Source organism: Oenanthe melanoleuca, chromosome 4, assembly GCF_029582105.1.
Source record: "Oenanthe melanoleuca isolate GR-GAL-2019-014 chromosome 4, OMel1.0, whole genome shotgun sequence".
Lineage (NCBI taxonomy): Eukaryota > Metazoa > Chordata > Aves > Passeriformes > Muscicapidae > Oenanthe > Oenanthe melanoleuca.
The window spans coordinates 48,491,539-48,514,733 of NC_079337.1; the positions used below are offsets into that span (position 1 = coordinate 48,491,539).

At 38.5% G+C, this 23,195-nt stretch overlaps 1 protein-coding gene across 6 annotated transcripts in view; it reads right to left on the bottom strand.

Annotated features, from left to right (window-relative positions):
* Nucleotides 1-376: 376 nt before the first annotated feature.
* The window catches only part of C4H4orf19 (chromosome 4 C4orf19 homolog), a 38,676-nt gene continuing 15,857 nt past the window's right edge, over nucleotides 377-23,195 (bottom strand). For 3 of the 6 annotated variants that reach the window (XM_056489774.1, XM_056489776.1, XM_056489775.1), the window contains exons 2-6: nucleotides 20,634-20,683; nucleotides 18,255-18,341; nucleotides 15,560-15,614; nucleotides 3,825-3,872; nucleotides 377-2,778 (exon numbers count right to left, since the gene is read on the bottom strand). In XM_056489774.1, coding sequence (XP_056345749.1) covers nucleotides 1,836-2,778; nucleotides 3,825-3,856 — 975 coding nt within the window. In that variant the 5' untranslated portion in view covers nucleotides 3,857-3,872; nucleotides 15,560-15,614; nucleotides 18,255-18,341; nucleotides 20,634-20,683 and the 3' untranslated portion in view covers nucleotides 377-1,835. Of the gene's footprint in view, nucleotides 2,779-3,824; nucleotides 7,342-15,559; nucleotides 15,615-18,254; nucleotides 18,342-20,633; nucleotides 20,684-23,195 lie in introns of those variants that run through there. The other 3 variants (XM_056489778.1, XM_056489777.1, XM_056489773.1) reach the window with 2 other exon arrangements.

Consider the following 23,195-nt stretch of genomic DNA (forward strand, 5'->3'; position numbering starts at 1 on the left):
CAGCGAGGGGCTGCTGGCTCTCTGGGGCTGGGATGTGGGGGGCAGTAGAGGCTCCCTTGGGGATAGCAGGGCTGGATCCCACAGCCAGAGTCTGTCCCACTGTCCCAGGCAGAGCAGGGGGAGCCCTGGGGTGCTGGGCAGGGACAGTCAGGGCTGTCTGGTGACACTCTCAGCATAATTCGTTATTGGCAATGTGCTGACACTTTCATCAACGTTCAGTATTGTAGTAATCTTTGAAAGACAAATGCTGATGTGAAACTTGTATGCACTTATGAGAAGGCTTAGAAGGACCTATTAAAATAGGAACGTGGTAGAGAAATCAACAGTACTACAGTACTTTAAAACCATATAAAGCTTTTTTATTTTACAGATACAGTGTTGTGACTCTTGCCTGTAGCTGAATATAGTTCTTTACAAGCTGAGACTTTAGGTTGTTTTAATTGCTCCTAGGAGTATCATTATATGTTCTGAGAAATCAAAATCAGCATATACTGTAGGTAAATACATTGTTGGTACTTTTCATGTATCTAATGAGGGCTATATCCTATTGAAATTCTTTAATGTAACTTTTATATTCAGAAAATGCATAAAGTTCAAAAGCCACCAGATCATTTTTTATATGGCTAAAAATTTATTAGGAGTTTATAACAAAAACTTGGGAATCACAAAATTTCAGTATAAAATGTCAAGCACTTTCTGTTTCAACCATACTTTTACTGAATTGGCAGCACCAAATTGGTCTCTACCTCCTTTTTTTTTCTCCCCTGAGAATGCAACTATTTGCAGATCTTATGCTTAATCCAGTTTGGAAGCTCGAGTCCTTTCCTGATGTAAATTTAGGGGTTACAGCAGAGCTAAGGAGGGGTCCACATTGACTCTTGCTGTTTTTGTATAAACAAAACACATCTTGCTGGGGATGTTTGAGACACAACCTGCTTGAAAAGTGTATTGTTAAGACAGGTGATGTGCAGCTGTCACATCAGTGGACTTCAGAGGTTTCAGGCTGTAGTTTTGCAACATTTTTAATCTATCCAAACTGGAAGGGACCGAGTTTTCATTTCTCTCTGGCCTCTCTGATAGTGGGTGGGCAATTCTTTAATGACCTACTTTGCCACATTAAAACAACAGAAAGTTACCCACTCCCTTGGATTTGGTTGGGCTTCTGCTGTTTTAAGGAACTGAAGCAGCAACACTTGGGGTATCAAACACAGTCAAGGGAGAGGTCTGTGTGGAGAAATTATGTTCTCATTCTAATGCCAGGTGCACATGCACAGATTTAGGCTTATTCTAAAATAATGGAAGCATAGCCATGGTAAAGTTCAGTCCAAGCTGCCTTCCCTATTTCATGTTTTAGTAGATCATAGAACTTTGGCTCAGTTATGTAGTTTTTCTCTGTGAATGATAAAAATATGTAGTTTCTAACTTCGTGACTTCAATACTCATATTTTAAATAATGGGAGTTTTGTGAACCTGGAAAATGCAGTGTGCACAGACCTTCATGAGAAAAAAAGGAAACACTTGGATGAAAAAAGATGAGGTGGGTGTACAGCTGAGTATTCTGTGTGGAAGAAATGATGCTTTGCCCTCATATTTAGGCCCACAGAGAAGAGTATTACCATTAGTCAAGGAAGCACTTCTGTACCTCAGACAGTAGAAATTAAAAGGCTGTATAAAACAGCCTTTTATAAAGACTTGTATAAATTAGCTGAAGGGACAGGTTTAGTCCCAACTCCTTTTATATATGCTGTTCATAACAGCTCTCCCTGTGTGCTGTATGTTCATATTGATCCAGAAATACCATCTGTATCTTACCCAGTATATTAAAAAGAAACCATCTAGTACTCATCATCATCTTCCAGGTCTTCTCCTGCTGTTGCAGCGTCCAGTGCAGCCAGAGCTGCTGCAACTTCTGCATCTTCCTCCTCAATTCCTCCATTGACATCTTTATGGTTGGTGTGTGTGGGTGCCTGTGTGACTTTGGTAACAGTCACTGCAGTGATGCCACCAGTAAGGCTCTCACTCAAACTGGCAGTGTCAGTTTTAAAAGGTTCAATACTGCTCTCTTTCACAGGCAGAGGTGGGGTTACATGAAGGTCCTGGTCCTGTATTGCTGAAGCAACAGTGTTTTGGTCTGAATGTGCACAGTTGACTGAAAAGCTGTCTTTTTCAACATAGTTCCCAGCTTGATTGCCATTTTGGGGATAATCAATCTCTGGCAGTCTTATGGCATTGTTTTCTGTCTCCAGTATTGAGTTTCCTTTGAGAAAGACTGTGTCTTCTGCAGTCTGGGGGTCTGGAATACTGTTAGGCACATTGCTGGCTGCCTTGCTCTGACTGCCTGTCTCCAGGTCAAGTTCTTGTCCAGACCTATTTGATTTGGTGTAAAAGTCTCTAGTGCTGGCTGAAGAGGCCTCTGACTGGCTGGAGGTTCCCTTTTCACTGGTTTCTTTCACTGGGCTTGTGTTGGGGTTGAGCATGGAGTGCTGAGCACAGGAGTTGCCACCATTGACTGCAACATCAAGCTTTGCAGCACACTTCACAAGGCCATCCTCATGAGAATCATTGCCTCTGTGATTCCAGAGAGTGTCTGTTGTACTGTTTACTGGATTTTTATTTTCTGTTTTGTTTACATCATCCTTCTGGAGTTCATTTTTGGGTTCTTCATTTTCACTATTCTCTTTGAATTTGGATTTATTGCTGCCTTGTTCCTTGTGTTTATAGCTGTTTACTTCATGAATGCATCCAGATGATTGTACTTCTTCTGGATCAATGATATAGCTGAAGTAAGGAAAATTTGTAAAGGAAATGTTACTTAAGATGTCAATCAATATAAGCAGTAAAAAAGATTAAACTTGCTTTTTAACCTGAAGGTCTTGAGGAAGGAGTGTCACTGGACTTTACCTGAGAATGAGTTAAACTGAATAGAAATGCTGAATATGCTGTTGGCTGCTGTGTCCTAGGACTGATCATAACTAATCCCTGTAGTGAGATTCACCAGGAGCATGAGGAGCAGGTTGGAGAACTCTGTACTAGTCATGGCTTGTTTCCAGCCTTTTTTAAAATTTTCTTTGGGGAGCTGATTATCTAATGAGTAGTCATACATGGATTGTTAATTAACATGTACTCATAAAGTTGCTAAAATATCTTCAATTTTTTCCTGGTGTTCTTCTTTCAAGCCTTTAGTCCTTTTTTTCCCCACTTCTTATTAATTTTCTTCCTCTTGCTCTATAGTCTCCTTGACTTATCTCTCCCAGGGCCTCTCTCTTTTCTTTATCTTTCTTTCCTCTCATAGCACCACTTTCTCCCCAGTTCCTTATCTGTTCTGAAGAAGTGGCCGAGACAAGTAATAACCCTCAAGTGGGGCTGAAATGTGGTCTTTATAAAACTAGCTAGTTCTCCTTTCTAGGGAGACTTTTGATATGGGAATTCTTCCCCCAATTAACTCCATTTAACAGCTATGATGGAAGCAATGAACTGTTGTTCATTTTCATTGCTTGGGAGAGAGGGAGAATCTGACATAGTGTGTGTTCCTTATTCTGCTGAATTGAGGGAAGTTCATGCTGCCTAAATCAGAAAAAAACTTTACTAAAGAAGAGTCTTCAACACAATTTCTCTTGTGGGATAGGAATTATAGAAGTGGACCTTAATTACAGTCAATTTAAAGGACTTTCATAGGAAATCTGTATGCCTATGCTTAAAGATGTAAATTGTGAGAACTCCAACCTTTTACAGTGGCTAATTAAAGCAACAGGTGTAGGGTAGCACAGACACATGGTTTAATGCTTTTCTTTTATTCAGTCTAAGCAACTCTTGTTCTATTGTACCTTTGTATCATTTTGCAGCACCTGCACCCCATCTGGATTTTCCTTAATCTGAAAAGAGAGAAAGGGAAGGCAAGGGAGAGACAGAGTGAGTGAAGCATTATGAAATTGATATATAAGCAGTTGCATTGCAAATGATGCTTATGTTTAGAAGGGTTTTGTTAGCTAAAAAGAAAGATGTCTACACAAGAATGGATGGAGTACTGTTCAAGGTCTTTGTAGGTTGTTTTCTTACATTGGCAATGGTCTTTAATTGGGGAAAAATCTGGGGAAGAATTTAACAATTCTTAGACAGGAAACTATTCTGAAAGAAATTCACTAAGCAATTTTATGATTTGGAGAACTGCCAGTGTATTTGGTGTGAGTTGTTGGTTTGTTGTTTGCTTGGGGTTTTTTTTCTCATTTTTTTTTTTTCCACTTGACGCCTGTTGGTACAGTTCTCTACCATGATTTGCCCAGTTGTTTTTTGAAACAGTAAACTGCTAGCATCTGCCACATCCTTTACTCAGTAATTTCACAGACCATCCTTGCCTGTGTGAAGAATCACCTGCTTTTCTTTGACTTGAACCTGTTTTTCACTAGTAGTATTTGGTACCTCATAGTTCTTGTATTAGAAGAAGTAGGGACTAACATGTCCAACTGTCACCATAGTAGAGGTTCTGTACTGTCCCTTCAGTGCTCATCTATTTAAATGTTACCCATACTGGCATTGTTTTGTGCCTATGAACTGCCCTTGTGGTGCTCTCTGAGACTTTTTGTATGTTAACTCCTGTCCAAATGAAGTGTGGGATGACAAATGCAGTTCTCAAGGTTCTTGAAACCTGAAAGAAGCCGGATTATTCTTTCCTAATATCTTCTTGTTTCCATTCACTTGACCTTGTGACACCTACTGAGCACTAAGGTGACATTTTTGTGGAGCTGTCTGTTAGAGAGACACAGACAAATTCTTGGAATGGGTGTTTTGTTATGAGCAGTATGTTGCACCTCCATTTTACTGCAGTAAAGTTCCAGAGTGTCACTAGAACTAGCAAACTGTGTTTTGCTACACCATTGCCTGACCCAGTGAGATGCTAAGAACTATTTATTGTATGGTTCTCATGCCAAAGTCTTTTGTTATGAGAAGCAATGGTTTGCTAATTTGGACCCTTGAGAACATTCCTATTCTGAACCTAAACTGGTTGCTTAATATGTTTTATCCATTGTTATTCAGGCTCTTTCTTTTTCTCTTGAGATACTCTACAGACTCCTATACTTTTGCCAATACCTAAGGACAGGAGCTCACTTCCCATAAAACAGAAATTGATGAAGCAAGGTCAGGGTATTTTCTGGCATAATCTATTGGCAAAACGTCCAAGGAAAGTAGTGTTGATTTATTCTTCTCAGGTATGGCCTGAACTGCACACTGGCAATTATGCTAGTAGAAATGTAAATCAAAACTCTAAAATCTGAGCGTTAGCACTTCTGGTGTTAGCACTGAACTAAATACCTGCTGTCAGATGTCTCATTCTTGGAGATTCTAACAGCCTGCAGTCATTCAGCTGGTTTTGGCCTAGGGTATAGCTGCTCATACCTGTGCTTTTTATCTTTGTGTACACATGAACTGTACTGGAGCAGAAATTTCAAGCAGGAGTAGCTACCTTGATGTAGCTGGGTGCTTGCTGGAATGGCTTTTTAGCCAGCTGCTTTGCTTCCTTTTTCTTGGTGCTGCTTCTCTCCCCAAATTGCAGTCTCCCTTCCACATCTCTGCTGACTGTGTATGTACCGTGTGTTCTCACCCCATGTACCTCAGCATCAGCATAGCAGGAATTCTGATACAGGGTTTTTAGTCTGAAGAGGATTGCTCACTGAAATGCCTTCCCAGCCTTTGGCTTGGCTTTAAAGTTTAAAGGTTTGGTGAACCCAGTTCTGATTTGTGTGTAGACCAGCTCTAACAACAGATGTTGCTTCTAGCTGAGAGTGGGCACTTCAAGTTAGGGCACCTCTGCTTAGAGATTTATCTGACATATTTCCTACTCAGGGATTTTATTTACAGGTTTTGTGATTTTTTTTTTTTTTAAATAATGAAAAATATTGCTTATAGGTTTTAAGCATTGGGCTGGCCTTTATTCTGTTGTCCAGATGTTTGTGATTGTCGTAGAAGGAATTTATAAATTGAAATTACTGTTGTAGTTTTTACAGAAACCACTTTCCTGTTTATTGATATGTGTGTGTTTTTTTAATTACAGCTGCTCTTGGAATTATCTCTGCAGCTACTGCATTCTGCTTTTCCACTGATTAGTTACAACTGGATCTGTCCAGTGGCATGAATAATCTATTACATATGGAAAACAGTCTGTGTTGTGTTATCTTATGAATTATTTCACATCCCTGAAGTAGGAATATAGTTTTGCAATGTCACTGTCTGAACACTGGCTTTTTTTTACCCTTGCCTTTTCCTTCCATTTATGATAATCTTTCAAGCCAGCTGGAAAATAATTCTGGGGAACAAATTGCTTTTATAGCATGAAAAGGCATGCTTTAATCCTACTTATCTTTAGATCCTGAGCTCTAAAGACTTATGTATTGTGTGATGTTCATAGTTGCATTAATGGATAAATAATACTAATAAGCTGCTGTCTGGAGCAATTTGAGCCAAGCAAGTGCTTGAAACAAAAGAGCATTAGAAAGTTCAAGCAATGGATGATGATGTATTAACTGATACTGAATTTAGAAACATTGCATCCTTATTAAATATTTGTTCTGTCAGATATGCCATGCTGCTAAATTGATGAGATAATTTCAGATAAACATGACATGATGTGGAATGCTCTCTTGTAAAACACTTTTGGAGCTGTTTTCCCCCTGAAAAAAGGCTACCTGTCTAAAGTAGTGGCAAAATCCTTGTCTTTAACATTCAGATTCTCAGAATTCAGATCAAACTGCCATTAATCCTAGATATTATTCTTTCTTGACCATGAAATTTCTGGAGGCCTGTAGATGTCTGTCACTAGTAATAATGCAGTTACTTAATCCTGAACACTAATACATCACCTGGCATTAAAGCTTTGCAAAAATGTTAAGCAGAAATTTTTTAGAAGCTTTTTGGATGTGGACTGGACGACTTGGAGCATTTGCAGGAATGAGATGGAGCTGTTGAGGTAAAAGCAATAAAGAAGGCCTAGAATGAATTTTTTTTACTCTCCCAAATTTTGAACTTGAATTTTGCAGTTTTTGATAGCTGCTGAATCTCCTAAAGTGTGTCTGTTGATGAGCTTGTACCAGTTTCTACAAAATAGTCAGATTCTTGCAGTGTGACAGTGTAGAATAGCCTTGTGGTTTGCATATTCAGTATCAGTGCTTGTTTCATTTAAAGTTATGATTCTTTCTTCAGTAAAAGAGAAGGGAAGGCCCAGTTTTGTGTGCTTACCCCAGCAGACTTTTAGTTGAATGTGCCAAAAAATAGTCTAGATAAAATGTGCTTGCAATGTATTAATTAAGGGTTCACAGAGAGACAAGGAAGACCTGATTGTATGAAAGACTGACTTTCTTCCTTTAAAGCAATGATACAGAAGAGCAACTTCTTAAAAGTTGGAAAAATCAAACAGTGGAAGGAGGCAGTAATTAGTCTTAATCTGAGGAGAGCAGGACACAAATCCCATCAGTGAAAAGAATGCTGAAAAAAGGGAAGTGGTTAAAAACACTTATGGTGGTGCCTGCTAATAGAGTGAGGTGGGACTTCCTTTTCAAGTGTGAGACCTTGGTGAAGATAACAAGAATAATGTGACTCCAAACCCACAACCTTGTGTTTCATGCCACGGTGTGCTTTAAGAGAAGTCTGCTTTTCTTTATCAGATTTGAGAGACACAAGGTATCTGACTTTAAATTATGTAATAACATAACTCATATTGTCTATTTAAACTGTGGCTGTGTTATGAGTAAATAAAAGGGAAACAAGAGATAATGTCATGAAAAGGGAAGAAAAATATTTTTGAGTCATGAAAATGGTTTGGCACCTTTCTCAATATTCTTGGAAGTTTACATGGAAACAGAAAAAGGTCAGTCTTATTTTTGTTCGTGGTGTATTTTTTCTTCTGTCTTGATTTTTATTTTAAAATTTCTTTTAGACACTTTCAGGAGCAGAGGCAGAAAGCTGAGGGAGACAATATTTAAATAGCTTCTCTAGTAGATCTCAAACAGACAAACTCTGACTTAGAATCATTATTTTTAATCCAGTCTTTTTTTATTTTCTTTTTTTAGTTTGGCATTTTTGTCCCACACACCCTGATGCTTCTGTTGTTTGGATTTTTACTCTGCTCCATCCTTTTCCCCTCTAGATTACCTTAGCAAGTGTGGAGGTTTTTCCTACTTGGCTATTATCTGGGCTGATGAGCCTGAATTATGTATCCCTGGCACCTGAGGCACTTCCTCCTGATGACTTTTTCCAGTGGAGACATCTTTCAGAGTTGATCCTGCCAGTGTCTTCTCCATCACTTTGCTGTGTTTTTGCCCTCTTCAGTGAAACCTGTCCATTCTGAAGATATTGCCCTGAGCTACCACTCTCTTTGCAATGGACAGAAATCCTCGTTTATCAAAATAAATCTGTCTGCCTCACTAGTAACACAAATATGATTTACTTTGTTGGTATTTTTTTGCTAAGATAGATGCCAAATTCTAACCAACTAGGAGACATATGTGTAGAGGCAAGTGTGGGAAGAGAAAGTGTTTGCAGAGAAATATGTGCACAAGGGATATGGTGAATTTGGGGTGGGAATAACCTTAGACAGTCTAACAGGAGGTGCAGTTTGCCTTCTGTGTTAAGTAGGCATATGCACCTCTCAGGAGATTCCAGAGACTGTCCTCAGCATGTGCTAGGTCTGACAAAGGCTCAGGTGTGCCTGGGCTGGAGGAAGAAGTGCCATGTCCGTGCTCATGGATGGATGACATGACCTTTAAACTCTCTTTGAACCCGAACCATTCTATGAAACTGTGTTACTGAGGTGTGGAGGCAGAGGAATAAATGATCTGGATGACAGATAATATAAAAGAGGTGCAGGAAAACTGTAGGAGGAGTGGTAGAGTTAAGAGGAGCTATATTTAGACATTTAGAAAGCTAGTAAACATACAGTAGAAAAAAATTACCAGTCCGTGCTAGAGAGGGAGAGAGAATAACAGAGAAAACCATGTAAAGGAGAAAAGCTGAGGAACATAACTCGGCCACACACTGTGCAGGCTAATCACTACTATTGGATGAATATAATCTGTAAGAACTGTCTTACTTAAAATACAGAGAACACTCCAAATCCTGTGGGTTTTTCCCTGAGTTTAGTCACTATTTTGGGACCAGAGGGCCTCAGAACAGGTGCAGGCTTTGGGAGCAGGAGACCCCAAAATATCCTGGGCCCAGAATTATCTGAACAAGGTGATCTACTTGAAGATGTCCTTGCTCATTGCAGAGAGCAGGGGCTAGATGACCCTTTCTGACCCAAACTATTCTATTATTCTATCATGGTCTGTGGAGAGCCCATTCTGTGCTCAAATCTTCACTGACACCAGTACTTAGAGCTGGACCGAAATCTAATTTAATTTTTCCTGGCTGAATCTTAATCTGGAAATTTATTTTAAATGTGATTCAGGGCACAACTCAATTGACATATATAATTTAAAATAAATGAATTAAACTGAGGAACTGTAGCAGATCCCACCTCATGGGCTATTTTTGTCTGTCTGCTTTTTGCTAGCTGGATTGACTTCAGTCTTTTTGTTCACACTTTGTTAAAATGCAGCACTGAGGTGTTGTTCCTGTGCTTCAGCCCTCCTGCAGCCCAGCCCTAGTGAGACACCTGGCTGTGCCATCCTGCTGACAGAGTATGACCTGTGGATTGACCTTGAGTCACCCTGCAGCCCTTCCTACCTGTGCTGCTCTGCAGGGAAAGAAAACTGTGCAAGTGCTTTTTCTGGTGCAGCTTATTCTCCTGTTTTGAGAGAGGCAGGCTCTGTATTTGGGAATAAGGAGTGTCAGTATCTGACAGAAAGGGCCTTATGCTATCCAGCCAGCACAAGGTTATTGCCAAGGTTATTGTTGGTTGTCCTATTTTTCTTTATTTTACAGACTGAGGAGCTGCACATGTCTGTCAGTCACTCTTATTCTCCACTGAGAATATTATTTTCCTACTGAACAGCTTGCATGCATTTCTAGTACAGCTAACAGTGAAGACAGGAGGAGTTGACATATTGAGGCTCCTCAAAAATTTGTATAAAACTTCTTGAGCCACAGCCTGACTACAGTGGTGACTTAGAGCTGTCAGTTTTGGATGTTTGGCTCCCATTGCCACCCTCTGCTTGTTCCTTTTCAAATTGAACCCCTTGTTCTTTACAGATAAATATGATCATTGCTTGAATGCAAATAATCCATATGCTGTCATCAGTTCTTAAGGCTGATAATGTACTTTTTAAGATTTAAGATTTTTTTTTTTCCTTTCTCCCTGGCCAGGCTGAATGAAGCCTATGGATTGTACATTGTACATGGTGGCCTGATACTTTGCATTTTCATGACTAGAGTGTCAAATTTCTGGGTTATATTACATACAGACTAAGTGTTAAGACAATGACTAGTGAGGGAAGAATTTGATGTGTTCTGTGACATTCAAGACATGAAAGTTGATGTTGGTTTTGTGCATGGGATTTAGTCATATAATTAAGGGTTCTTCCCAGTAAAGCCATGAAACTAATTTTGGCTTGTAATGTTTTCAAGGGGGAAACGTGGCTTTAATCAGTCCAGTTATCAAAATCTGTGTCTCATTGATCAGAAGCATGTGTTGCTTGTTATATGGAAAATTGAAGAAGTCTCAGTTACAGCCTCATAAATTTGGATGCTTTATATTCTGACATAGAGTAGTTATTTAATTAACAAGGAAGTAGTTCTGATATCACAAAATGCTTTTGCTTCATCAAGGTAATACGTAGTATAATAACTGAATCCTTAAATGACAAATGTATGTGAGCAGTCATAGCAAGGGGCAAGGCAAACCAAGTGACACTTAAACAGAATTGTTTCTAATTAGCAGAATCCCACACTTTCCCAGAGATTAAAAAGCAAAGTGATTTAAAGGTCCAGAGGGTTGGAGGACCTCTCCTCTGAAGACATGCTATAAAAGCTGGAGTTGTTCAGCCTGGAAAAGAGAAGGTTTGAGGAGACCTTATTGTGGCCTTCCAGTACTTAAAGGGGGCTTATGAAGATGAAGGAGAGAAATTTTTTAGATGGGTAGATAGTAATGAAACAAGGCAGAATGGTTTTACATTGAAAAAGAAGAAATTTAGATGAGATGCTGGGAAGAAATTCTTTGCTCAGAGGGTGGTGAGGCACTGGAACAGGTTGCCCAGAGAAGCCATTCCACAAAGTGTTCAAGGCCAGGTTGGATGGAGTCCTGAGCAACCTGATCTGGTGGGTGGCATCCCTGCCCATGGCAGGGGAATTTGAGTACATAGTCCTTAAGGTGCCTTCCAAACCAAGCCTTTATATTATTCTATGAATGTCAAATACCCATATAACAAATACTTTACTTGACAGATGGACCATCAACACACCTTAGCTAATCACCAAAGTATGTCCTACTCACCAAATAACTAGTGGGAGTATGCTACTATGATTTTAACCTTCATTTGTGTTGTGTCATCTGAAAAGGTATACAGGTATGAAGTGCTTATCCAGGGAATTTGCATTGGTAATAGTTGACAGTTACTACGACCTTTGTTCCAAGATCACAACAGTAGCAGTTAACCCTAACTGCCATGTACATGGGATAGTACTATAATATAGTAAATTGTGTATTATGTCTTTGGTGTGTTCATAACAGCATTCAAGCTGAGTCTCCTAGCTGAGAGATGTGTCTACTGTGCAGGGGTCAATTATTGCTCCCTAATTGTGGGTGATGCTGTGACATTTCTCAGCTTAGGGGAAGAGCATCCTGCCAGTGTGATGTCTGACTATGATCTGATGAGAAGCTGCTTTGGCAGTGGGGATGGTCAGAGTAATGGAAGTATCTGCCTACATTTGTTTTCTCAAAATGCAGAAAAAAGATCAGATTTAGTTTGCTCTGCTTATACTAGAAAAATGTGTTCTAATTATCTTACATATGTGTAGTTGTACTGCCAAGAAACTTCACCAGTATAGTTGGCAATGGCAGTACCTGCTAATTATTATGTGCCAGTGTGAATACCTCTGCTGGAATGGGGAGCACCTGGGTTGATGCAAATGCAACATTAGAAACTGCTCCACTTCTTTACAGCTGCTCTGTTCCCATACCTCCAGGCATCTAGCTGTGTTTTTATCAGATCCTGATGGGTTTTCTGCTCCCACATTGCCTTTTCACATTCTTGCTTTTTCATGCAGCTGTTTTGCACCAAACTAAGAGGCAGGAAAGTTTGGGTGTTACCAGTATGCTTGAGCACACCTGCACTTGTTGTTTGTGGGTGTGTTGGCAGAAGGGAAAGGTAATGAAAAGTAGATGCTATCAGTTTTACAAATGGTGTTCTATTTTGATTTATAGCTGTTGGTCACTGCATAAGCTGATAATAATATGCATAGCTATGTTAAGTCCTGCTAGGCTCCTCCTCAAAATGTCCTTTTCAAACCAGTAAGGTCAGCCAGGTTTTCCACTTAGCCCTGGTGGCTTCCTGACTGTATTAGTCAGCATATGAACTGCCATGTTTTATTCTCATCTACCTTGATAGTTTCAGGGTTTGTTTGTGTTGTTTATGTTTTAAGTTAGTTTGTTTGTTCTTTGTTTTGTTTTTAAGAAGTCATTCTTGTACTATTTCATTCACTGACTACTTGCTCTGGTAGCTGTTAACTGTTTTATAAACAGTTCAGACAATAGGGCCAGCTCACACAAAAGTTGGACCTTTTTGTGAGTTGGACCTTATTGCTGCAGCAGAGTGCCCTCGAGGGCACAAGAGCTATATCTTGGAGGTGATCTGAACATATAATTTTTTCCCTATTACGCTCTTTGCAATAGATTTTAAATATTTATAAGATACTTAAAAGGAAATACATTCTCTCTGACTAGTTCCTCATCATTCACAGCACTAGGTCACAGAACATTTCCCTACCCCCATTATTTACCATACAAAATGATTGTTTTATTTTTTAAGAGTAAAAGGAAGAGTGGGGAAAAGGGTAAAACCCTCACAATGATTAGCCAGGTTGCATACAGGAAAACCAAATACAGCTGGTAGAATAAACCCATTCATTTCCTCTTCTGCTAAGCTTGTTTTCTACATTTGGTTTTACCAAATTTATGTAGTCTAGTGTTTAAATTACTGAAGTTTGTTTCCTGTCTTTTAAAATTATCAATCCAATAAATTATAGTAGCTTGTTTAATAGTGGGGCCTAACACCCTGAGTTCTGTTTAGTCCCATATTGTATAGAGGCAAACATAGAAATGTGCTCCTTCCCAAGGGATTGATGGCCTAAATGTGAGACAAGGCAAAAACTGGGCAAGCAGATGGTCACGTACATGTGAAAGAAACAATCAGCAGAGAAACTATATTTTAGTCAGTAATTGTGTTAGTCTAGGCCTGAGTGGGGATCTGTGTTTGGCAACACAAGCAGAGCCTCAAATTAGTTGTAGCCAATTTTTATGTAACAGAGTGTCTGAAATGCCATTTCTCTTGAGAGATTAAAGTGTCTCTATGTGATCTTGTGCATCTCTGCCCTTTGGAGGATGGATTCTTTGATCCAGCCCTTCACCTGAAAATCCTTAGTTGTATCCAATATCTTTTTAAAGCAATTAGCATAGAAACAGCTCTGGAATCTGGTCTTGAGGTGGTGCTGCCGTGGGCCTTCAATTCACAAAGTTCCCTTGCTTATACTTTGCTCCTTTCCCAGTGGCAGGCTTGAGCAGCCCGCTTCAGAGCCTGCCATCAGGGATGTGATTTTGCTTTGTGAGATGTGTCCTAGAGACTGAGGACTGAACTGAGCTAGGAATTCTAATTTATGATGGAATTCTCTAACTTTTGAGTACTGTGTAAAGCAATCACTGCCTCCTTTGTGGTTTTGCCTGGGAGTTGATGTGGGTGCTGTCTTCTCGCCACTTTCTCTTAGATTTCCATTTACAGAACCAGATGATTTAAGCCTGCTTAAATATAGAAGTACTTTGTAGATATGGATTGTTTTTCAACTGCATATATATATAAAGGCTAATTTTGTTAGCCTCCTAGAATAATTCCATTTTTATTGTATCAGTTTTATGGATGCTGTTATCAATGAGAAATCCTACTTGGGACATTAGAAAAATTGAAAATGTCAGATGGTGAGCATAAAAGATGCAGCATGACTGCTGTAGGATTTAGTCTGTCAGAAAAACTTGACAAGCCAGAATCCTAAGTATATTTTGAGGTCATTTGTCTTTCAAATATGCTGTTGAAAGACTTTGAATCTTTAGGTGACCTTGGTGAACAGAGGAAGATGGAAAAGGAGAGAGAGGTGGAGATCTCATATGTTTTAGATATTGTTAAATTCTTGTAAGTTAAAATAAAACTTGGGAAATCAGCACTGAAGTCTAAGCAGCTTAACTCCTATAATTCTATCATTCTACCTTATTGAGAACTCTTGGGTGCAAATCAGTTCTATGGAAAGGCTTAGTGCTTGTTTTTTTGATTGTTTTTTCCCTGTTGAGTCTTTGGAAGTGGTTATGAAGAGACACTTCTGGAGTTTAGCAGGCCTTCATCCTTTAAGTATGCCATACATTTTTACTTCAGGGAGCAATGTTCTGAAAATAGACTTGGATGCCCATGGAGATTGCTTCAAATACAGGACTGGAGTGTTTTGTGTATGCATTTGGGCAGGATTTAGGCCAGGCAGGATATGTGATCTCATTTCTGGTATTCAACTGTAGCTTAGTGTGCTCAAAAATCATCTTGTCCTGAATATTTCAGATGCTTTTGATTTGTTTATATCATACGAAATATTGCTAGTGGCAAGTATTGTGGTGGCATTGTTGTAGTGCTCAGAACATCAGCCTCTCTTAATACCAAGAAAATTGGATAAAGCCATAAGCAGTTAGAATGAGTCAATGATTCTAATTTGTTAAAACAAAAGTAAAAAAACCCACCCAGCAAAAGCTATGCCCTTGTCCCCCACAAAAAAGAAACCAGCACCAAAAAAACCCCAAACAAAACAAACGCCCCCCCACCCTCCCAAATCCAACACATCGACCAAGGAAATTGCTTAAAATTGTCAGGGTGTTGTGCTTTTGTTTGACCATTTAATGGCATAACCTGCAGCTTTTATAGAGAAACTGCTAGATGTCAGTGTACTCTACATCTCAAAGCAAATTAATCCTTATGTTTTCCAATTAGTTCTCTCTTCCCAAATCCCCCTCTTTTCCCTGCTTGCCTTCCATTCTTCTTGTTCTTCCCATACAATTAGCCTGCGTTTTCACATTTTGTTGTGCCATTTTCACCTGTGTTAACTGTCTTTGATCCAGTTTTATATTCCTATATTTCTTCTGTACAGTGTCTTTTTCTAGACTTCAGAGTGGAAATTGGCAAGCTTTTATGTGCTACATGGGGAAACTTATGGGTTGGAAAGAAACACAGTTCTGTTCTGTCACTAGTGCTTATCACAGCTCAGTGTTGTCATTAGAAAATATTATGGAGTACTGTGAAGAGAGATGATATGTGTTGTGGAATGCTGAAGTCACAAGAGTGAATGTCCAGTAAGTTTTAAACCTACACAAGGAGAAAAAAAATAATCCTACCTTTCCGTTTGCACTCCATCGACTGCTTGAAAGGTTTGTTTTAAATGTCTTGGTCCTGCAAGAGTAAAACACTTTGCAAGTGGTTTCTTCACATGCACACATAAGTAAGAATGAGCCTCTGAGGCATTAACTGTCTACTGCAAACAATGTGGAAATAGAACAACCTCCTCTTGGTACCATTGTGAATTTTAAATTTAGACAGTGATCAAATAAATCACTTGAGTAGTGTGCTCATCCCCTTGAGCTGAACTGGAATGCTAACCTGCTTAAATTGAGCATAAGCTTTGCTACAGTGGATTAGGACTCATGTGAAGTGTTTAAACAACAACAGTAAAATTAGAAAACTTTCAAATATGCAGTATTATGGGACTTTTTCCTATGCTTTTTCTTTTTTCTTTCTGGGATCCGAGATATTTATGGTATAATTTAAAACTTCATGTGTGCTTGTCAGAACTTCACCCTTCAGATTTTCACAAACTTTGAAACTTAAGAAATATCTCTGGCATTGCAATAATATTCTAGATATTGGTAAAGTTGTTATTCTTTCAGACGTGCTCCAGCTAAATGGAAAGCTAAACAAAATGTTTTTCATTAAGAATTTCTAAAGAGACGAATAAATTAATGAGATAATTGTAGAATTAAGTATAACAATACTGCAGTGCAGATGCTTTTCCTCCTTTAAATATACAAATATTTTCAGTATTTCTTGTAGTGAGTTAAATGTGAGCCATACAGATTTGTGTGTGCATGCAAACCTATAATGACCATTAATCACCAAGTCGAGCTAATTCCTATGAAATGGGCAGCATATTTTGCTGTGAGTTTTAGAAATTGGGCCATGTGCTTTCTTTCATTCTCAGCATCTCTCTGCATGCAAATGTAAGTGCAGCTTACATTACAAACCACAAATCCACACAGAGTTATGCTTGCACCATTCCTGAAACCTGCAAGGCTTTTTTTGTAAGAGAGTGAATTTTTATTGTCCTTGAGATCCCTTTCAGCAGAATTCTCCTAGGATCTAAGCCAGGGTAGTTAATTCCTGAATTCAGCATGCATAGGCAGTGAGGCTGGAGAGGGACAGTACAAGGCAGCAAGGACAGTCCAAGCAACATGGTCAACTCTGCTGCTGCTCTTTTTGCTGTACTCTCATTACATACATCTTCTTTGCAGTTATGATTTTCAGAATTTATGGGTAAACTCTGGCAAGTTCTTACTAAATTTCACTATCTAGCTTCCAAGTTTGCAAGTACCCCTGGCTGTGTAGGGAGTTTCATGGCTGCTGTTTCAGGGCTGCCTACAAATTCAAGAGGATAACACTGCATAGTGTCTGACCCGTGGGTGATATTTAGAAGAGTTTGTATTAAAAGCCTGAAATATGATATAAAACTAAATGCAGATCTAAGTGGCCTGGATGTCTGATGTGACCCATTGCTAAGGAGAACCTGGGATTCATTCAGCCTCGATTCACTGGGTTGTTCTGTTGCCCTTAGAGCAGCTCACTTAAGTTGTCCTGTATGTCACCGTTTCATATCCTTCTCAGAGCTTAATGTTTGTGCTGCACTTAGAAGATTTATAGCCCTATTCAGTCTTACTATACTGTTGCAAAGGGCTGAATGTTTCTGTACATCTCTTAAAGGTGTCTTCAGTACTTTATGTAAAGTGAATAATAAAGCTTATGAAGAATGAGTCATGGTGTGTTCCTGTTTTTATGCAATCTTTCACTGGGATCATTTTATGTCCTTTTTGCATTCTATTTTATTTTTAAATATAGCTATCATTATTAATTAGTTAGAAGATTCCTACTTTTAATTTTTGTTCAGATTTCTAATAAGGCTTACTTGTGATATAGTTCTGTCCTTATTTGTTTTGTGTAAGCCATGGCCTAAACATTTATGCATACAGTGAAAGTAAAATGAAAATTAAAATTCATGGTCCAGTTCTGAAAGGATGCAGATTTCATTTAACAAATTCAGAAGAGGTAGCTTGTTTAACTAAACTTTCAAGTGCATTCTTAACTGCTGTAAATTCCTTCTGTCTGTTTAACAAATTCTATAGCAGTAGGTTAGCTATAGGTTTTTCTTTTTATTTATTGGTGGGTTTTATTTGTTTATTTTGAATCCTCTAGGAAATTCCCATAATTCTGTAGAAATGTAAAATGAAAATGCCAGAAAGGAAAGCTGCTGAGAGTCACAGCTGTTGGTAAGTTGTCATAAGCATACTCTTTTTAACATGTTCAATGATAACTGGTTTGATTCTCAACTTCTGTCTGATGTGTGCAATTGGCTTTTGACCCAAAAATAGACAAACTATTCTGTATTTGTTCTTGAACTTGAGTTAAAAGTATCCTTCTTTTCATTTGTATTAGGAAATTTTTCCTTTTCTGCTTACTGGTGATAGTTTGGAGAATGGATATTAGTCCTATAAATTGCATTCAAACATCTTAATTAATACCCTTTTTTACCATCATCTTTGCTTAGCAACATCCTTTCTGAGATATTCTGAGAAATTAATACTTTTCTGGTGTGTAAACAGTGTTTATAAATCAAGGTATGTTCCCATATCCTTCTTGCTTATGTTTTTTAATAGTTTTTATATTACTCTGAGACAGAAACATGAAGCCTTTACACACCTAGTCACTCCAGCTTATTGCACAACACAATTACCAGTGAGACTCAGTCTCTGGAATATGGCTTACCATGCTGGTGTAGATTGTTAAAGTGAATAGTGTCTACATGGTTGTCATGGATCCAAGCAGCAAGTAGCTTTCACATTCCAAAATAACCTGGAATTTAAACAAAATCATTAGGCTCTGAGAGGTCCATATTATCATTTTCTGTTTCTTTTATTTGTTGGAAACATGCTATCTCAAATTCATAAAACCAAAATAAAAATGAAATTATCTTAACCTGCTTTGGCATAGACCATAGGTGTGCTTCAGATCCTGGGTGTGTTCCCTGCTGAACAAAATCAACCTTTTTTGGCACAGTTATTCGAGCAGTTATTTCCCTACGTTCTTGTGCTGCTCTTGAATCTCTTTCTGGGCTTTTGGTTTTAAAAGGTTTGTCCTCCACTGGAAGGTGCATGGGGTGCTGCATTCTCTGAGCAGGCTGGGCAGTTGTCACTCTGTCACACCTATGGTCCTGCTCCATTAGGAACTCCCACCCTGAAACTTCCAAGCTCCACACACAACTCTCTTTGCATCATCTGTGAAGCTGAGCACTTTTCATAAAAGTCTCCCTCACCCGAAGGATCAAAGAGAACTAACATATTTTACTCAAACCATACAGGGCTTAATTATTTATTTCTGGGAATCATAACTTGATCTTCCAGGCTGAGGTGAAGATCAGTTGGTTGTAGATGCTAGGTGTTTTCCTTTGTTGATAAAAAGTGTTAGAATTCTATGCTGTCTCCTAGAGTTTCACCAAATGCTTATCTATCAATAGTGGTTTTAATTGCCCATTTAATTCAAATGCCCTGAGGTTTGCATTCCCCTTATAGTTTTCTTCCCTTCTCTAGCAACCTTGGCCCTTGTGCTTTTGTGATACCATTCAAATATTTTTTTCTTCTGCAAAGTCTGTTGTCCAGTAGCTTTTTTGGGGGTCTTTTTGATGAGTTCAATTTTTCATTGAAATTTAATTTTCAGTGAAACACAACTCTGATTTCCATGCATTCTTTGTGATTGTGCCCATGTGTTTCAGTATGATTGTTTATATGTGGTTGTATTAATGTGCTTTCACTGCATTTTAATGGTAAAACTGTTTCACTTGTGCTTGATTCACAGCTTTTAAGATGCTGTTCTAAGCTCAAGAAAAGGAGTAGTTTTGTGAAATCAAAGCTGAATTTGAAAATCCTGAATTGTTTCTATGAATGCTTGGAGTTAAGTTCCAACTGTCAAACTGCACACTTCTCTCTCAGACTCTATGGGTGAGAAGAAAGAAGTGTAGGTAACTATAGTTGTCTTGGGTCTTAGTTCACTGAAGGAATTGAGGTGGAAGAGAAATGGATAGTCAGTTTTCTTTACAAAACGTACATAGGAATTATAATCATATTGAGGTTATTTATTCTATCAAACTTTCTTGAATTTAATTTTTTTATATATATCAGTATGTCAGCGTTTGCATTCTGTCATCACATTGCTCCTTGTAAGTGTCAAACTTGTCACCAGCAACATGAAGAATGTAAGCATGTAAGATGCTGTGCACCAGTTAACATTTCATGAAGATTGTTTAACAATTCTTTGAAATCTGACCAATCTCCCTGATTTGGGAAGCACCTCATCACTAACTGGAAAGGCATGAGTTGTTTCCTTAGTGGTAAAAGCAAGCTGACAAAAGGAGAGATATTGATTCATAGCTGAAAACAGGCTGTTTGAAAGAGCTCTGTGGTCTTGCCAGCAGTACAAGGGTTTTCATGGAGAATTACATCTTACTATTATCTAAGGCACCTTGGGGTGTCTGTTTAGTTCATTCTGCAGCCCATTATCACATAACCACATTCATGCCTAGATAGAGGCTCTTAGTCATCTGCTAGTGAGGCCTCTTTGGGCAGAAAGAGTTTTATGTTTGTTTGCTCCACCACTTTTATAGACCATGCTGGATACTTTTTATTTCTTCCTGGTAACTCTTCATGAGCTGTTTTAGATGGCAGTATCCTTGTTCCTGGCAGGCTTTCGGCTGTCTGTGCTATGAATCACAACAAAATAAATTTGCCTTATGTTTTACAAAGTGTTGTGCAGAATCATAAAATAATTGATTGAAAGACAGATCCAGAGTTCTGGCCCAGCCTTTCCCTCTGTCAATATAGGCCAATGTAGATCTACAGCATGGTATGAGACACATAACACCCAGGTTTAGCTCATTATTGCATGGGAAGCTTTGATCTTTTTGGTCATGCCTGCAGAAGCAGCATATGGCTCTGCTGGGCAGGTAATGCAATGTCAATATAATCTGTCTATGTTTATATTGTTCTTTATTAGTAAAAATCTTGCAGGAACCGGCGGTGAAAGTTCAGTACCCAAAATTTTCCATTTCTGTAACAATTTCCTGTTCCCAGCTTGTATGTTCTGATTGCTTACCTCCAGTATTCAGCCCCGAATGGTAGCAATCTGCCTCCTGTTTAAAGAACCTAGAAGAAGAAGAAATAAACAAACTAGTGTATTACTGTACATTTATATTTGCATATATTATTACGTGCAATACAGAGACATTGATATTCCCTCTAGAAGGAGATGTTTGTGGCAATTTCCTTAGGTCTGTCATTAGAGAAATTTTTCTTGTTACTCTAGATTGCACTGTACTGCAGGTGCCACTTCCTCATTTTGGAGTTTTTGTTGTTAGGACAAGTAAATTAATTACTGGATAAGAAATGTTTTAGGATTGGGATCTCTTGCAGCTTTATCCTACAAGTTGCCTGGGCAGGCACAGGTACACAACTTTAGTAGTCACTATTCAGCCAGCACTGAGAAACATGACAGACAGTTCTCTGCATGGAACAGGTATTTTTTTTCCTTTGTAGAAACTGAGAATGTGCAGCCTTTTGTATGTTTAGAATCATCCTATCCAGATGCTTCAAAATTAATTAACGAGACGGAGTGAGCAAAACCGGTTCCTGCAGCTGTCACTGCCCATAAATCATCTCTGTTTTTACTTTTGAAGCAGGACAAGAGCATGAATTTAATTAATGGGTTTGACTTGCTCTGGAAAAACACAGTAGAGAAATCGCCCTGCCCACACCTTTCACAGATGCTGTAAACATACAAATGTTATTGTGCATTTACTCCTGAGTGCTTTCCAGCATCATTGTGCTAGATACAGTTGAATGCCTCAGGCAGGTGGCAAAGTAATGACTGCAACAAATCCTTGTTCTTTGGACACCCAGATCAGAGAGCAGCAGTTTAGCTCCTGTTTTCTTGGTTCCAGCTGACTTCTGCTTAACAAAGGCATTAGTAATGACTGCTGCAGACAACTCCAGGGGAAAACAAAAAGAGTGGGTTTGTCTGTTTTCCATGATTAGGAATTTAATTATAATATGAAAAAAATACCAATTAGATTTATTCTGTCACTCTGGCTAAAAAAAAAAAAAAAAAAAAAAAAGAGAACCTCTTTTTTGAAAGAACTGTTTCTGAAATGCATCACCAGGAATGTCTCTGCATTGTTTGATTTTTATTGCATTTTTGGTTCTGCCTTATTAAATGCAAAGAGACACAGAAACTTTCAGACTGGATCAGACCCCAGTTCAGTGCTGTAGTCAGCAGCAGGTACCTGAGGAGGAATTGTGCAAGCACACTTGGTATTGTGGGGAGCTGGAATTACATAACATCTGCATCACATCAATAATGGCTTTAAGTCTCTTGTGTCTGAAGTCTTACATTCTCCTAGAATATTTAACTTGTTAAATTTGATTTTGTCATGTTCACTGTTGTGATGCTGGGTAGTGTTTAGATTTTTTTCTATGGAAAAATAATAATACTCTTTCCTTTGGTAACATATTTATAGATGGCAATTGCCCAGACTTGTTATGCTGGAGGAGGAATTTGTTTGCTCCTGGGCTAGTTCCTATTTTGACCTGAATATTCTCCCTTATTTATGTTGTTATGTAACAAGAAGGCTACGCTTTCCCTTTAGTCTGCAAAGTTAGGATTTCACAGTCTAGACAGCTAGAGGACTTGAAAAAATGTATACTAAGAAATGTGCCTTTTTTTTTAATAAGAGGGAGTTACTGAGAACATTATTTGAGCTCTTCCATATAGATGGGACATATGGTTAGTGTGGATGTCGGAGATGCGGAGATAATCTGAAATTAAATTGGAAAATAGTGGTTCTTTATTCAAATACTGAAAAATAAGCTTGAAAATACTGAAAAAATGGATGAATGTTGCTTTATGTGCCCTCTGCCCTGTATTGCCTACAAATGAGAAAGCATTCTGAAAGCTATAGGTGCAGAATGGAGTCACCCTCCTACGATTGCTTGAACCATGTTATGTTGTACTAAAAGTATCAATTCTTGCTATTTTCTTATTTGTGTTGTTGCTTAGAGAATTTTCTAGGGAAGGATATATCTAGGGCTTCAAAGAGTACTGGGCCTCTAAAATTCAGAGAACCTTGCCAGACCTGTGGTGAATGCATTTATGATTATCTACCTGGAAGTTAAGATTTGGAGTGTTAGGAGTGCAAGCCACTGGACATTTTAATCTGTCAAAATCCTCAGATCTCTCTTCCTTTCCTTATGATGCTCATATCCTGACAAGATCCATGATCCTTGTTTTTTAAAAATTCATGCCAAAAATATCCATGACAAATTTAAGTTAAAAAATGCTTCTTATTTTCTACATTTAAATACTGATACACACCTATAGCTGCACTGGCCAGACACTGACACTAGAAACACAAAGAATGCCAGGCACTGAGCAGCTAGTCTTTGTGTTTGTTATAAGAGAACCTTTCATCTAACTGTAGAGTAAACGTTTTATCTGCCTTTTCTATATACAACATTGTCAATGAAGACTGCTATTTTTAAGAATTATTATTACAGCTGTATTTGACAGCATTTTAGAACTTAAAAAAATGTCATCATCCTGATTTCATCAAACACAATTGTGTGCAAAGGCCATTTTGCACACCCTGAGGTCTTATGTAGG